This window comes from Lepidochelys kempii, chromosome 10 (genome assembly GCF_965140285.1).
Source record: "Lepidochelys kempii isolate rLepKem1 chromosome 10, rLepKem1.hap1, whole genome shotgun sequence".
NCBI lineage: Eukaryota > Metazoa > Chordata > Testudines > Cheloniidae > Lepidochelys > Lepidochelys kempii.
Genome location: NC_136389.1, coordinates 53,006,342 through 53,022,653, shown reverse-complemented (window position 1 = coordinate 53,022,653; position 16,312 = coordinate 53,006,342). Strand labels below are relative to the sequence as shown.

Here is a 16,312-nt window from a genome sequence, read left to right as displayed (position 1 = left end):
CTCCAGTTGATCCCATCACTTTTTGGACTAGCTCCCTCCCCTTTGACCCAAATAGCCCAAATTAATTATCTCTTCAGGGCACAGTACAATCGCCCTGCCCTCCCCCGCCCCCATCTTTACGCATGTCTTCATGTTACCCTGGAACTGAGCTGGACTTTGGGGGGGGGGGGGGGGAAGGAAGGGTGTGCGACTGATTAAAGGCTATATGAACCAACAGTTCTGTGTCTAGTTTCCTTGTGTGTGAAGCATGCTAAGAGGTTTCTTACAGTGGTGATATTCTTGTCCTGCTTTTCTCTGAGGAAAGCACAGGCCAGCACTTTTACATCCTTCACTTGAGCTGTCATCCTTTGTGCAAGCTTATCAGATGATAAAGAGAAATCACACTGGAATGAAGCTTTTAAGGCAGGAGCATCAGCCTTGGTCAAATTGGCAACAAATACAATTTCTGGGTCCAGGACCACTGCTTTTACTGTCATGTTTGGCCGTAAGGAACCCTCTGGGCAAAAAAGAAAAAAGTACTGAGACATGTACTTTCATCACATCTTAAATTACATCATCAGAAATGCTATCCAACAATTAATTTATGGTGGATTAAGAAGGGCTGTGATTTTATACTGTAGAAAAAAATCTTAAGAAACCTGTTCCTAGTTTCTGATCCGAAGCAGGACTTCATGAAGGTTTTCCTCAAATGATGACACATTATGCTGTGACTTGGTTTCATTACAACCATTTACTAGACTAGAACCCTGTGGGTCCTATAAACGATACATTGCATAATCTACCAGTAGCCAGACAAAGGAGCTGTACATGAAAAGGCTTGTTGAAAACAGTGGGAGCCAGGGTATACTACAGCTGTAAAGTGGTCACATAGGCAAAAAAACCACACACACAAAACCCCACAACTGAATAAAAAGCTACTGTAAACATCTACTTGTAGTACCTAACATTAAAAATTACTCGACCTCCTATTTCCAAGTTTTTATGAGTAAATTTCTCAGAAAGAGATCTCTTTACAGAGCACAAAATTCTCCAACTTGCTCCCCTACAAGAGGTTATACTGAAGTTAGAGTTCCATATGTTGCAGTTGGAGAATCCAAAGGCATGTGGGAAACAGATGCCTTGTGATACCATAAATAAAAGGAAAGCAAGTAATTGCTTTAACTGAAAAGCTTCAACACTGAATTTTTGCAGGATCAGTCAAGATAGAGCCTAAATTCTTGACCCCTGGCCTATGAACAGAAATAAATTATTCATCATATTAGACCACAGCTGTTCTGAAAAACAAATTGCTTCTTTTTCTTATTTCATCATATTCCAGTGTTGGAGCCTTAAAATTCTACCAAGCAGGGGAAGGTAGGTAGGTTTTGGATTTTTAACTAAAAATCCCTCCAAAATTTCAAACTAGGGAACTCAGTGTTGTTTTCAAGTCTTCTTTAGCCAAGGAGGAATTTTACACTCCAAAAGCATATATGCAAGATCAAATACTCTTTGTAACCTGCATTTGAAGTGTGCTGTTTCTCTCTTCACTTTCTTGCTTTCTTAAAAGCAGAGAGCTATGCTTAGACTAATGGTCCATACAGCAGTATGGTAATTTAAGTGTGCTTCCTTTGAATATTTAAGTGTTTTTTTTCAGTGCCTACAGATATACAGCAGCTACTGGGTGAAAAAAATAGGTATGCAAGTTGTTTTTACAAAATTTACTGTAACAGGGAAAAATACTTCTATTGTCACTGTAGAAATTGATCCCAGCCTATTAAGATCTTTGGAGAACATACCTAGGTGTTGTACGACAGCAAGAGTTAGATACGATTACTGTTCAGTTCAGTATAATCTTGGCACCTTAACTGACCATATTTATCTTCATTTTGGGGACTTAACCCTTTGATATACTGTTCCACACAACTTCAAAAAAATATCAGCAAGTTATGTTTTGTTCCTTTCCCACAGGGACTCCTTAAAAAGCCAAATACATTTTTGCAAACCTTTGTCATGTTTGGGCTTTCCAGGGGCATGCTTTAACTGAACCTGAGTAGACCTTTCAGTTGAAGCTGTTGGCATGGATTTAATGAAGAAGTCTGCCACTGTTAGCAGGAACTCCACACTGGCGCACACATATAGTTTATCAAGGATAGCAACTACTTCAATCCCATTTGTATCTTGCTTGTAGTTTATATCAATCATATAATTATCTGTCTTGTTGTATTTCTTGTCAATCATTCTGAAAAACAATCAATGTAAAAAACATTATTTTAATTAACTTTTATAGCATTCGAAGAATTTGGATAGAGAAGGAGATTGGTAATGGAATGCATTCTCTCTCCTCAAAGTCACTTATTTCAATATATCCCAACTCCAAAGTAATGAATTCCTTTTGTGTTCTATAAGCAAAGAAACTAGGGACAAGTATGAATTCTGTTTTACAGTCATACAAATGTAGTCTAGTGTATTTTATTACAACATTTCAAAAACTGATATAGTGTGACAGGGAATGTGAATCAAGTTTTTAAGTACACAAAACCACCTAGCTCTAAACGGGGTTCAGCTTGAGCCAGCAATTCCAAGCTTTATGAAGTTCCAGAGATCCAGGCTTCCTATTTACTTCTCTTTCCGTGTCTGGCAGCTCTATTTTGACATTTGTCCATACTATTATTCCATGGCTCAGCAAATATATTCAACAGACAAATTATACCTAACATTTATTTATAAAATTTCAGTAAAGCTGCTAATGCCAAGATTCCTCTCAAAAGTAATTTACAAGTGATAACACTTTCACTGCAGCTCTTCATTTGCGGAGCATTCAACTAACCTCGCTGTTACTTTCTGAATCCCTTCTCTGAGATCATCCAGGGTACACGTCTTGAGTTGAATATTAACATCCATTGAACCATCTGAAAACATCTTCCCTGATGATGCCATGAGATGTAGTCTGAGTTCACCAAGGCGTAAATTGTCACTATGCAGTGAAAGCAGGGACTGCTACAAAAACATTGGGAAACATTAATTATGGGGAATGGAAAAACAGGGAACGGAAGATTAAACATAAGTGTATTTCTGCTTATGTTAGAGATTGAATGTACCTTATGATTTGGTTATGAGAGAAGTTAGTTATACTTATTTAGATGAGATTAGAGCATGGATGAGAGCAACTAAGGCTAAGATGCTGAAGTGCATCATCTGAGTCAGATGAATGACAGAGACAGTTTTGTGTCATCAGCAGACTGAAAACAACCCTCTTGACTATACTCCTTAGCTGCGTACATGTGCACAAACTATCAGGTGTGACTGAAAGACATCCTACAGAAGATCTCTTGGCCAAGAAAAGCAGTTGCCCACAACTGCTGAGGGGAGAAAAGAAACCAACTTAACAGCAGCCTCATTCACTACTGTAGTCCATAGATGAATTAACATCATCTCATGATCAACAATATCAAAAGCATCTGACAGATCTAATACAACCCCTGCAGGGACATGTGATCTATATCCACTACCCAGAGAGATTACTGACCAATAGAACCAAAGTTGTCTTTGTCACAAAGCCAGTCTATATCCCACCTGATAAATATTTGCTTCATATACTGTGGGCGGTTTTTTGTGTTTTCTTTAACTACCTTAAAAAGTATGAACAATAAAGACTTTGATAGCAATTCATCTGATCTTCCTGAAGCCTATGCTATGAATTTCTCGACTGTTTTATTTGTCCTGTGGCAAATGGGCAAGAATGCAACTGAGGCATCTTCAAACTGCACCAAGCGTACAGGGGAAGGATGACAACAAGGAAGAAAAAAATAACCTGGTGTGATCTATCATGCTCAATTAACTGAAGCTTGTAAGCTACAAATACCGGTATTTTGGCTGCACTTACAGCTACCACGACAAACCACGTCAAATTCAGGCTTGCCAAGGCCCTGATTATTATGGAGCCCACTAAACATTTAATAGTTAAGTTGATCCCAATCTCAAACAACTTTTCTTAGAGCCTTTTATCAAACTCCGTTTATGATTCAAGAATTGTGGTAATAATTATATGCATCACTGTTGCCTTTAGGATTTTTTATTTGTACTAGATCACTGCTGGGAACAAACAGAATTGGAAATTAAGCATAAATGAGACTAGCCCTTTTTTTTTGTTTTGTTTTTTAACTGTTTTTTCTGGCAATTCTAATTCTGCTATTTCTGTTTCAGAAACTTCTGGTTTTGGTACTACTACAAGCTTTCAGACATCAAATGATGCATTATGGTTTCTTTCATCTAAAAATGAGTGAGGAAAAGTCTACTTTAATCAGTGAAAGAGTAAACTATACTTTTGGAATGATTCATTGTATATTATAACTGATTTTTTGCTAATAGTTTATTTACTTCAATTCCACACAAACAGTGACGGCGGGGGGGGGGGGAGGGAGGGAGGGAGGAGAAATTTATATACTATCTGAAAATTTGGGATATTACAGGGTAAATTTGAGGAAGCTCAGATATTAAGTGAGTGAAGAATGGAATTCATTCTGCATAATTAGCAAAAGTGTGATTAAGGTACATCATCTAGCTACAACATATGTGATTTTTGTCACATCAATCACACCAAATGTTAATTTCACTAGCCAGAGTATGGGTTTAGCCAGGGGAGGAGGACAAAAATCTCAGCTGGGAGCAACTGCCCCCTTCTACTTTACTTTCTCTCCCACCCCACACGCAGGTAGGTGGGGTAGAGCACACGTGTCTTGTCACTGTGGTAAGGTAGTTGCTGGATCTCTAGTTATGATGCTGGGAGCTAAAGCTGAAAGCCATTTTTGCGCTCTGAAAGGGATTAATCCCCATATGACCAAATTAGAAAAATGCTCTGGGTTTTTTCACCTTTCACTCAGCCAGAATCTAGGTGTTCTGGTTTTGAGGGTTTAAATCACAACTGTCCCAATGTTGGCTGGTTCCAGTGGAGCGGGTGGGTTAGCAAGGGTCTGACAGAGGTTTCTGTAACCCAGTGGCCTGTTTGGGCATTGGTCCTGGGCACAATGTGCATGGTGAATGGGCACACATCTACGTCTCTCACAGCTTGTGGTTCATCTCAGCCTCTCTCCCTGACTTACTGGAAAGAAGGGGAGCAGGTTAGGACTCTGGATTCCAGTCAGAGTCCTTGAGCATGCCTGAGGGTGCAAAAGGAGGGTGGCTTCACAGTTACCCTCAGATTTACAGTCCAACCAGGCTATTGGTGTTCTTTGACATTCGTATCAGCACAACTTTGCAGGTGAGTTGTGGGCAGTCAATCCAGTTGGATTATAGTTTTAAATTAAGTTGGGGCCTCTGCATTTAACCATATTAGGCTGTCTGTCAGCATTTAGAAATCCAAAACCACACAAGAATTACAAGGTCACAACCTGAAACAAACATTTTTTCATTATGCCTAGTGTTTAAGACACACACATACATGCAGAAGTTTTTGTTTAATTTTAAACAAACATTCCCATGTGTCAATTGTTGTCAGTGGCATTCCCAGGGGCCACTAAGAGCAGATTTAGCATTTGTTTTATAGCCACCTACAAACACTTCACATTTTCCAAGATTAGCCTCACTTGTACATCTCATTTGTCTAAACACTTAGCAATTTTTTAAATGAATTGCCATTTTTAGCTCAATAATGCAGTTTCCATTTTACTTAATAAAGCCTAATGCCCAGTGTAAACTGGAATCATGTTTCAAATACGCACATAGGTAATTTTTCATGGGAACTGGAACTGGTTTACCATATTCCTAGTAGTATTTATTAAAATGGAAAAGTATGCAACAATTTTACCCAAGTAGTTCATAAGTAACAGAATGCAAATCGTAAGTTCTACGGCAGCGAAGGTGTCATACAAAGTTAACAAGAATAGAGAATATTTTTATTCTCCTATCATAAGTTTTACTGACAAAAAAATTGACATTTTTCCCCCCAGCTTTTAGAAGATTTCACCACATACCTCATTACGGTCATTGATGTAAAGAACTATTGAAAGTGACTCAAAATTGAAGTCAAATTTAAGAGTTGAATAATATTCCAAGGGAGGCTGTAATGCAGAAATATCTGTTTGTCCTGAAGTGAGACCAGGATCTGCAAATTGAAAGACAATTTCATACACTCACAACAACTTAATTTTGCTTTTAAAAACCAAGAAGTCTATTAGACTATGTCCCAAAAAGCTTAATAGTATCTTTCAAGTTCAGAAGGTTAAGACTGAATTAGTCCCAACAAAAAGCCCTCCTGATACAATTCAAGGACTGTGTCAAGATCATGCCTGGTAAACAAGACACAGTGTGAGACTGGAAAAATCAATGAACCAAAACTGGTTTATCAGAAACTAGGCCTAATTGGTACACAAAATGAGAGGATGGGCTATTCCACACATCATTCCCTTCTGGGGTCCTTTAAAAAAGTGATTTTGGGGAAAATACTGGCTACTGGAGCTGGCTTAACCACCTCCTGGGACCCTGAGCCTTTGTCATCCCAATATGAAAGATGTCCAGACCAGATGAGGCCAAAGACCCATATGACATTGTCACCTTGACCAGCTCCAGCTGAATCCCATACATCTACTGGGATTAGAGTATTTGTCTCTCTGCCTGCCACATGTCCTTTTCCTGCCCCACCTTATTTCTTCTCTTTCCTATCCCACTCCTTTTTCCCCATGGTGTAATTATAAGCTGGCCAAGACTGTATATTTTGCAACACTGCTGTTACCCTGTGACCAGGAAGAGGCAATTAAAAGCAATGCTCTTTACAGCCTGATGCTGGTACACGTTTTCCAGTTCTGGACATGGTAGATAAGACCATGAGCTGTGCCTCTGTTTCTCCAAACAGCAACGTCTCCAACCAGAGACAGAAGCTGCATTTCCTATCTTTGCTTTTGTTTTCTCTTCCCTGTTGTGCATGTCTGCCTTGTTTTGTCTTCTAGGAAACTGGATAAGATTTTAACAGCAACATTAGCACCAACCCATATCTATCAACTTCTTCTCTTTTCTCCAAAAGAACAGCTATTATCGTCTTGACCGTCAAAGGAGGAGGTTTTTCCTTCTAAAACCTCTCTCCAACAAAAGGGAACAATGGATGGTGCTAAAATGAAATCCTTACTCAATACTTTAGATTTCAAATGTTTTAACGGATTTTCCCTCTTTTCTGTATCCATAATAAAAAGTTAAAAGAATTTTTAAAGGTGTGTTTGCAATGGTACTGAGCAAGCTGAGATCTCTTTATATCAAGAGCTCTAAACCTTGTTTAAGGCTCTTTAATGTGGACAGTGACAGGATCTCGTTAACATCTTTGACTCTTTGGGTCCATATATTCCAGCTAATTACAACAGCACGCACATTTAAGGACATCTTTCAATCTATCTGGTTTTATCATTTAGGGTCTGCGTGGGTTGTCACTTTACCTGAAAAAACTACATCTATGGAAGCAATTTATTATAATGAATTGACAAATGAAACTTGTTTTACAAAAGCAGTAAGTATAAATATCTTAATAAATATGGTTCAGTTTTTATTCAGCTTCATAGTAGTATCACTACGCTTCCCTTAGCTACAGATAACCAATGTTATACTTTCAAAGTACATGCAATTAACAACTGAAAACAGCTCATCTTTTTCTCAACTTGCCAAATTTTGGATTAAAGTTGTACCTTCACAGAGATGAGAATCACTTTGATCTTTTTCCTTTTTTGTTTTTTGAGCTTCTTGAAGGGTCTGTTGTGTAGCACTAGACTGGGAAGAAGCATCTCCAAGGTTATCCAGCAAAATTTTCATGAGGACAGTTAAGTCATCTTCACTGACAGCAATCTGTAAATTGTCAAACACAGCTATTTCCAGTGAAGACATTCAACACCACATATTGAGAACTTGCCTCTTCATTAGTAGTATCATCACCACATTATCCAACCTAGACACTTCAGTCCAATACATTCCATGTTAGTGAAGGTCTTTTCTTTCCAGCAATTCCTACCAACATTCTAATTAAGGGATGTTTCCTCTTTAAACAAGATTGTAATTTGATTGAAAAACACAATCTTGGGTGAAGAAGCCTAGAAATTCTAAGATGAAGAATATTTTTCCTTTTTCCAAGATGCCATTTGCTTCTTTTTGATTTAAACGAAAAGAACCTAATCCACCACTTTCAAACGCTTGCTGGCCCCACATAGCTTAATGACTATTTAATAAAAGAGTGAGTTAATTCATATGGAACAGAATTCCTTTGCCAATGAAAAAAAAAGCAGGCAACATTAAGTCTGTGAAGTGTTAAACTAGGACAACTCTTTTTATGACCGAGTAAATAAGTAATTCAACATTAAGGAATCCTAATGCAAAATAGAATGTTATGAATATATAATTATTAATACAATTTACGAGAAACAGCACTACACCTTTACAGGACAATTCTTAAAATCTCTAGAAATGTATGCTGTTAACGCATTTAGGTTTTACAACATTTGAATAACTACATTGGGCCTCCTTTGGTGCCATGCCACTAATGGATTGTGGCCATAGGACAGACATCTCCAATCCCTGGCCAAAAGGGCCTGATACATCAATTCCCTCCTCCTTACTGGTACAGGGGTTAGGCAATCCCTACTCTGATTCCTGGCTAAAATTTGGGACTCTTGAGGCCATTAAAGTGGGACTCTTGCTACACTGTGAACATGATGGGGAAAGAAAGTGAGAGGATAAAGCTGAGGTCTGATGATTTCTCTTTACAATAAAAACTGATAAAGACTTAACATTCACTCAAATAACTGTGTAATACAGGGCAGTCAAACTAAGCGGAGTTTCAGAGCCTGCAGCTTAGCTTCTGGATTCTAGCAAAGCAGTTTTCTTTCTTGCTCTGATAAAGCAGCCAGGTTTGGTCTGCTTGTGGTAAGTTGCTGCATAATAAAGGAAAACTCATGTGGATGGATACAGCTGGCTATTAATCCAAAAGACTATGGTATCTGAGCTTTGCCAGGATCAGTTGATCCTAAATACAGGCTTCATTTTATATTATTTAATTTATTGTATCATGCACCCAAATCATTAAGTATTGGCCATCTGACTACAATGAAGCCATACAACATCTGGCACCACAACTACATTAGATCACAGTCAGGCTGGAATTGTGCATGACTGGGAGACAGCCAAGGAACACCCTAGTACCAAATAAACCAGTATTCTGTAAATATCAAGAACCTAAAGTGCTACAAAACAAGTTCTGCCTAATCGTTACAAAAATCTATTACTACTTACAACACAACAATTAGTTTGCCGTGGCGTTACCTGCATAGGTTTTAGGTCTCCTTTGATCCCAATTGCTGGAATATCGTGATACCACGCTGCAGCTAAATTTCTCTGAACTGACAAAACCAGATTTACTGGCTGTAAAATTTCAACATCTGGTTGAGAAGCAGTGGGTATAATACTCCTGAAAACACAAAGAAAAAGATTAAAGTAACATCTATTGAATCTCTGTTGACATACAGGTCTTCCCCTACTTCTCCACGAGTAGCTGGGAAATTAGAGAATGGAGCAGGTGCAAACCTAGATTTCTGCACAGAAACCATGCCCAAAAACAACAACTTGGAGCTTTGCCCTTCAGCCTTTTCATGGGACTGCAGCAATAAAGCCCATTCAAATCTGAACTCAGAACCATATCTTAAATGTTTTAGTTTATGTATTCATGAGAAAAGGATATAGTGGTTGCCACTAGCAAGTAAAGATTTCCACAGATATCACACAATCTCTGCAGTTGTGCACTTCTTTTCTATGTAAAGTATAGGGTAGTGCAGTATCACAGGTACCACTGTGCAATAACTGTAGGTAAACACTAGCTTGTCAGCAAAAACCACTGTGGCAAAGCCAACCATCGTATGCTCCTGGAGAATATATGGAATACATTCATCTCTAGTACTATACGTAACAAGAGTGTTTCCCATGCAATAATGTATTAATTTATTTCTACTGATTTTACATTTATGATGCAAAAAATAAAAGTATATAAAATGTGATAGAAGATATGAGCCTGTGTGTGAATGTATATCTGTATTCTGGTAGTGAAAGGTAGTGTCTTGATTGTAAGTTTACAAATTAACCACAAGACCCTTTATACTGTTCATGTGTCAATTCCAAAGAACCCAAGCCAAGTATTTAAAAAAAACCCAACAAAACAGTTTTGTCCTTCCAGGAAACCTAGGAATCCAACTCCTATCCTCTAAAAACAGTGTTAAATAGAAAAGGAACTAAAGAAAATGTTTTTTTTAAAAGCAGATTTAACAGTTAACATACTGAGCCTCTTCAATCAACCACTTTGCTTTTCTGCTGCACAACTTCCCTCTCCCCCATGACATCTGTACAACCTGTTTAGGTATTACGTTTTTCGAGGCACAGGCCTTATTTTCTTACTCTATGCAGAGCTGTGTTGGCACTTTAACTGTTTTCCAACACTAATTATAAACATTCAGTATCAAGGGAAACACAGTAGTTTATACCTTGATAGCTTCAAATGAGTGAGCTGCACATCCATGCTGTCAATGACTGGAGGGACAGAAGATTTATCTGTGAAGTCCAATTTAAATTCATTCTGAACTCTGATCAAACCAAGATCTGCTACCAGAGCATTATGGGAGACCGAAGACTCAGGGATGACTAAAACTGGAGCTTTTAAGTTGATATCCATTGAAAGGCGGAAGCTCTTCTTAGCAAAATCTTTCATGCTGGAAGCAGCCATTTCTGCAGCCTGGACTGTAGCTGCACTCAGGGCTTCCTTTGCTGCTTGGAAATTGTTCAGGAAATTCTGTTGGAAAACAGCATTATCTCGCGTAGCACAAAAATAAACACTTTACATCAGGGTTCCCAAACCGTGGGCCATGACAGTCCTGGGTGGTCCGCTGGTGCAGCTATGGGTGGAGTTGGGGGTGGCATGGGAGGCAAAGCAGACAGTGACAGAGGGCAAAGTGGAGCCGCTGGGAAGAAGACGAGAAGCGGCCAGTCCTGAAAGGCAGCGGCTGGAGGGTTCGCAGCCATTCTGACTACGAGCCACCACACCCTGCCAATCCAAGAGCGTCAAGGACCCTGGAGTATTGGCCCCACCGCCCTCCCAGGGACTGGGGCTCAGAGAAGCTGCTGTTTCCACCTTGACAACGCCATGATCAGAATCATCATAGAGAATGGCCAGGCCTGCCCAAACACCTGCCACTGACAGCCCCTGAGCCTTTCCCTCATTCCTTGGCAGAGGGTGCCTGTGAAGCATGCCAGGATGCTGGGTGGGTGATTGAGGCAGAGCTGCCAGGTGACAAGCTCAAGGCACTCAATAGGCTGCTGAGGCAGAGGTTGTCAGTGGGCTGGCTGTCGCACCTGCCTTTGCGCTCTCGCTGGCCCTGGTCCCTGCTAAAATATAGTTAAGTTGCAGTTCACAATTCTTAAGTATCTGCCTCACTTACACGATCATCTGCTAGCTAAGATTCTAACTCATGGGTACTCAGTGTTGAATTCAACCCTACTTGGAACATGCATCTAAAGCAGGATGTACTGTGTACATTTATGTCTAGTAGTTGTACTTTTGGTTGATAAGGTATCTATATCTGAAGGGTTTACGCTCACATTCAACTATTCATACATGCTAAAACTAAGTCACCATATCACTCCTGTTCTTCATCATTCCCCTTCATATTTATCAACCTCTCACTGAGTGGTGCAACTTTTAAACATTATATGTTCAGGGTAAGGAACTTGGTCTTACATGTTTATGTTTCAGAGGCACAAAGTGAGTGAGGTAAAATCTTTTATTAGACTAACTTCTGCTGGTGAGAAAAGTTGGTCCAATAAAAGATTTTACCTCACCCAGCTTGTGTCTCTCATCTCCTGGGATCACCACATCTATAACAACACTGCATAAAACAGGTTTCTGTCTTGCATTCTTGGGCAGCACAGAAACTATTAACTGAAACTAAATGTATCAAATTATACATGCTAGTAACAACATCTTACCAGAAGTGACATGAAGAATTTATGGAGATAAACTATCTGAATGCAGCCCACTTTTAGACACATTTTACCATCCACTTTGGACATATCGGTGTAGTCTTCTCCTTCAGTAGCGTTTGGATAAAGGACCATTTTGAATCGAAACACTTCCTCTCCCACTATGGAGACAGCCTGGAAGAATTGAATTGAGCTATTTTATTAAAGATATGTATTTAGTATCCTAGAGTAACCCTTTGTTAATTCTGTCACAGCCCAAGAATGTAACACAAGCTGTCTAAAACAAATAGGATGTAACCACGAGTGGATTAACAAGCAATACATGTGACTTGGTGGTGATGGGGGACTTCAATCATCCAGACATCTATTGGGAAAATGTTAGAGCAGGGCAGAGATTATCCAACAAGTTTTTGGAATGCATTGGAGACAACTTTTTATTACAGAAGGTGAAGAAAGCAACAAAGGGAGAGGCTATTCTAGATTTAATTCAGACAAACAGAGATGAATTGGTTGAGAATTTGAAGATGGAAGGCACCTTGAAATGGTACCTAAGAAATGGTAGAAAGGCAAACAGTAGAATTAAGACAATGGTCTTTAACAAAGCAGACTTTAGCCAACTCAAAGAATTGGTAGGTAAGATCCCATGGAAAACAAGTCTAAGGGATAAAACAGCGTTCAGGAGAGTTGGCAGTTCTTTAAAGAGACATTATTAAGGACACAAGCGCAAACCATCCCAATACTGAGGAAAGCTGAGATGTATAATGAGGGACAACCCTGTCTTAACCAGGAGATCTTTAATGACCTGAAATGCAAGAGAGTCATAGAAGAAGTGACAGGTTTCAGAGTAGCAGCTGTGTTAGTCTGTATTCACAAAAAGAAAAGGTGTACTTGTGGCACCTTAGAGACTAACAAAGAAGTGGAAACCAGTGCAAATTATGAAGGATGAATATTAAAAAAATCACAAGCATGTAAGGACAAAATGAGAAAGGTCAAGACACAAAATGAGAGGCAAACAGTAACAAGAAAACATTTTACCAATACATTAGAAACAAGAGGAAGACAGAGGACAAGGTAGGCCCATTACTCAATGGGGAAGAAAAGAGGGTAATAGAAAATGCAGCGTGAAATGCCTTTTTTGTTTCCATTTTCACCAAAAAAATTTAGCAGTGATCAGACGACTAATATGGTCAACATCAGTGTAAATGGGATAGGAGCTGAGGCTCAAACTGGAAAACAACAAGTTCAGAATTACACAGACAAATTTGATATCTTCAAGTCAGCAGGGCCTGACAAAGTACATCTTAGAAGGATCTTGCTAAAGGAATCTCAGAGACATTAGTGATTATCTTTGAGAACTGGTGGACAGTAGCTATCAATGGTTCATAGACAAGCTGGAAAGGCATGTCAAGTGGGATCCTGTAAGGATCTGTCCTGAGTCCGGTTCTATTCAATATCTTCATAAAGATTTGGAAAATGGCAGAGAGAGTATACTTAAAGTCTGAGGACAACACCAAGCTAGGAGGGGATTAGACAGGACAGAATTAGAATTGAAAATGATCTTAAACTGAAGAAATGGTCTGAACTAAATAGGATACAATTCAGTAAGGACAAATGCATAGTACTATGCTTAGGAAGGAATAATCAACTGCACAAATACAAAATGGAAAATGACTGCGTAGGAAGGAATACTGCAAAAATTATATGGGGGTTACAGTGGATCACAAAGAGTCAACAATTAAATACTGTCACAAAAAAATAGCAAACATTCTGGGACATATTAGCAAAAGTGTTCTAAGCCAGAGACATGAGAAGAGATTCTTCCACTGTACTCAGTACTGATAAGTCATCAGCTGGAGCATTGTGTCCAGGTCTTGGCATCACAGTTCGGGAAAGATGTGGAGAAACACCAGAGGTAAGCAACAAAAGTGGTCCAAGGTCTAGAAAATATGATCTTGAGGAGAAATTTGATAAGAGTCTTCAAGTACATAAAAGGTTGTTATAAAGAGGAAAATAAATTCTTCTCCTTAGCCACTGAGGACAGGACAAGTAGAATGGGCTTAAACTTGCAGCAAGGGCGATTTAGGTTAGATATTAGGAAAAGTTTCCTAACTGAAAGGGTAGTTAAGCACTGAAATAAATTACATGGGGGTGAAAGGGCGTGGAATCTCTGATCACTAGAGGTTTTAAGAACAGGTTAGACAAACACCTGTCAGGATGGTCTGCATGACCTATCGAGGTATCTTTCAGTTCTACGATTCTATGTTTAATACAGCAAATGATGGATACACAAGTTTGAGTGAATCCAGTCAATTCTATTATCTCATTTAGCCATTTCTGGATTACTGGAGATTTTAGTCATTTTGCCAAAAGGTAAATCAGAACACTAGCCTAAGCAAATAATGAAATGTTCAAAAGAAAATAGAAAAGGAGTACTTATGGCACCTTAGAGACCAACCAATTTATTTGAGCATGAGCTTTTGTGAGCTACAGCTCACTTCATCAGACTAACCAATTTATTTGAGCATGAGCTTTCGTGAGCTACAGCTCACTTCATCGGATGCATACTGTCCACAGTATGCATCTGATGAAGTGAGCTGTAGCTCACGAAAGCTCATGCTCAGATAAATTGGTTAGTCTCTAAGGTGCCACTAGTACTCCTTTTCTTTTTGCGAATACAGGCTAACACGGCTGTTACTCTGAAACCTGTCAAAAGAAAATATTTTACTTTCCTGATTTAAATGTAGTTTATAAACTCAGTTTTTTAACTTGACAATTTTTGAAGCAACACATTTGTCTTCCACATACATATCTCGATAAAATTGATTAAGCAATTGATTGTGCTCTGTTTAGTCATACAGTATCTTTTTTAAAAAAAATCATAATTTTCATAATCTTCTCTCATTGCACAAGTCACCTTTTTATGAATGGTCTTTGGATCAACATTTGTGATTATGATGTCTTCAAGTCTGGAAAAAACCTTTATCTTTTTAGTTTTCATAGAAACAGAAGCATCCATTCCTGATGAAAAAAATCCAATTTTAGTTCATAGTAACAACAGGTAATCCATTTTTGCTAAAATTCAAAAAAGAATGTAACAAGCTGTTCAGCCTTAGGAGTTTCTGATCTAACCATTTACTTGATGCCCTCTACCACATATTCGTAGATTAGTGATGAAGAGACAAGACCATTTCTAACTTCCTCTGAAAATACAGGGTTGAGTACCAGTTACTAACACTGATGAGTGCCTAACTCTTAGAGAATTTCAAGTCCACAGCATTTCTAGTGAGTTAGCAACTCAAGGTTTTTTCAATTCACCCTATTAAAAACTAAGCACTTGTGTATCTTTGGCAAATACATTTTCCTCCATCACACATGTATCTTGGCTATTAAAAATCTCAGATTAATGCTCAGTTGCTCTCTCATCTCCTGTTACAAATTTAAGTAAATGCTATTGAAATATTGATGTATAACTTCTACAGTAGCTTTTTGAAACTTAGGGGGGAAAAGCAATGATGCATCTCCTTAAATTCTACTAGTCAAAATACTTAACTGATAACTTACCTTGTATTTTAATGTCTGCAATGTTACATTTCTGATCACAGACAAAAATGTTGAATGCATTCAACTTCACAGTAAGTTTCAAGTCATATACATCTTCATGGGCTGCACCACTAGATACTACGTAGCAGAAAGAACCATGGTCAGAAGAGGGCACATTCATCCCAGTAATTTAACAGATGCAAAACATCTTGTAGTAATTAAGGTTTATATATACACACACTGTTCAAAAGTTATCTGTTGCAACACCTTGGAAATCTTAACTCTATTTGACCAAAGCTACAGCAAAATCTGATTACATTGTGTAGAAGACTGATAATTGTTCTGGGACAAGAACAGCAGCCAAATGAAATATAGGCATAGCAATCACTTCAAAACAGAATATGGTTACATTTTCCATATTTGTCCTCATTTGAAACTTCCTCTGAGAATAGTATAATTCCAAACACAATTAGTAGTTTATTCTTTACATATTCAGGAAAGAAAACTAGACTTCACAGTGTGGTGAGAAATCACCCTCAACACTGTCTATCCTAGACAGGAAGGGAAGCCTGCAGGTGTAGGGAGAAAAGCAGCTCCTAAGACACAGACCAAGACCAATTAGGACAGTCAGTCAATTTCAAGCTCAAGCCTATCAGGCTTAAAAACAACCCTTAAAAACGGCCAAACTAGCCAATCCTTAAATAGCTTCTAACAAAACTCTCTTTACTGCCCCCATCACTAGGTTACAGGCAGCGCTTGCTGATATGAGCGTTTAGGATTCCCCTTATAAACTGTGTTTCCGTAT

At 38.6% G+C, this 16,312-nt stretch overlaps 1 protein-coding gene across 1 annotated transcript in view; it reads right to left on the bottom strand.

Moving 5' to 3' along the window:
• Positions 1-16,312, bottom strand: part of VPS13C (vacuolar protein sorting 13 homolog C) — a 187,642-nt gene that overhangs the window by 70,859 nt on the left and 100,471 nt on the right. The window contains exons 43-52 of the mRNA XM_073303628.2: positions 15,529-15,645; positions 14,882-14,985; positions 11,974-12,141; positions 10,476-10,780; positions 9,268-9,412; positions 7,644-7,800; positions 5,949-6,079; positions 2,807-2,976; positions 1,983-2,218; positions 267-496 (exon numbers count right to left, since the gene is read on the bottom strand). Coding sequence (XP_073159729.1) covers positions 267-496; positions 1,983-2,218; positions 2,807-2,976; positions 5,949-6,079; positions 7,644-7,800; positions 9,268-9,412; positions 10,476-10,780; positions 11,974-12,141; positions 14,882-14,985; positions 15,529-15,645 — 1,763 coding nt within the window. The remainder of the gene's footprint in view (positions 1-266; positions 497-1,982; positions 2,219-2,806; positions 2,977-5,948; positions 6,080-7,643; positions 7,801-9,267; positions 9,413-10,475; positions 10,781-11,973; positions 12,142-14,881; positions 14,986-15,528; positions 15,646-16,312) is intronic.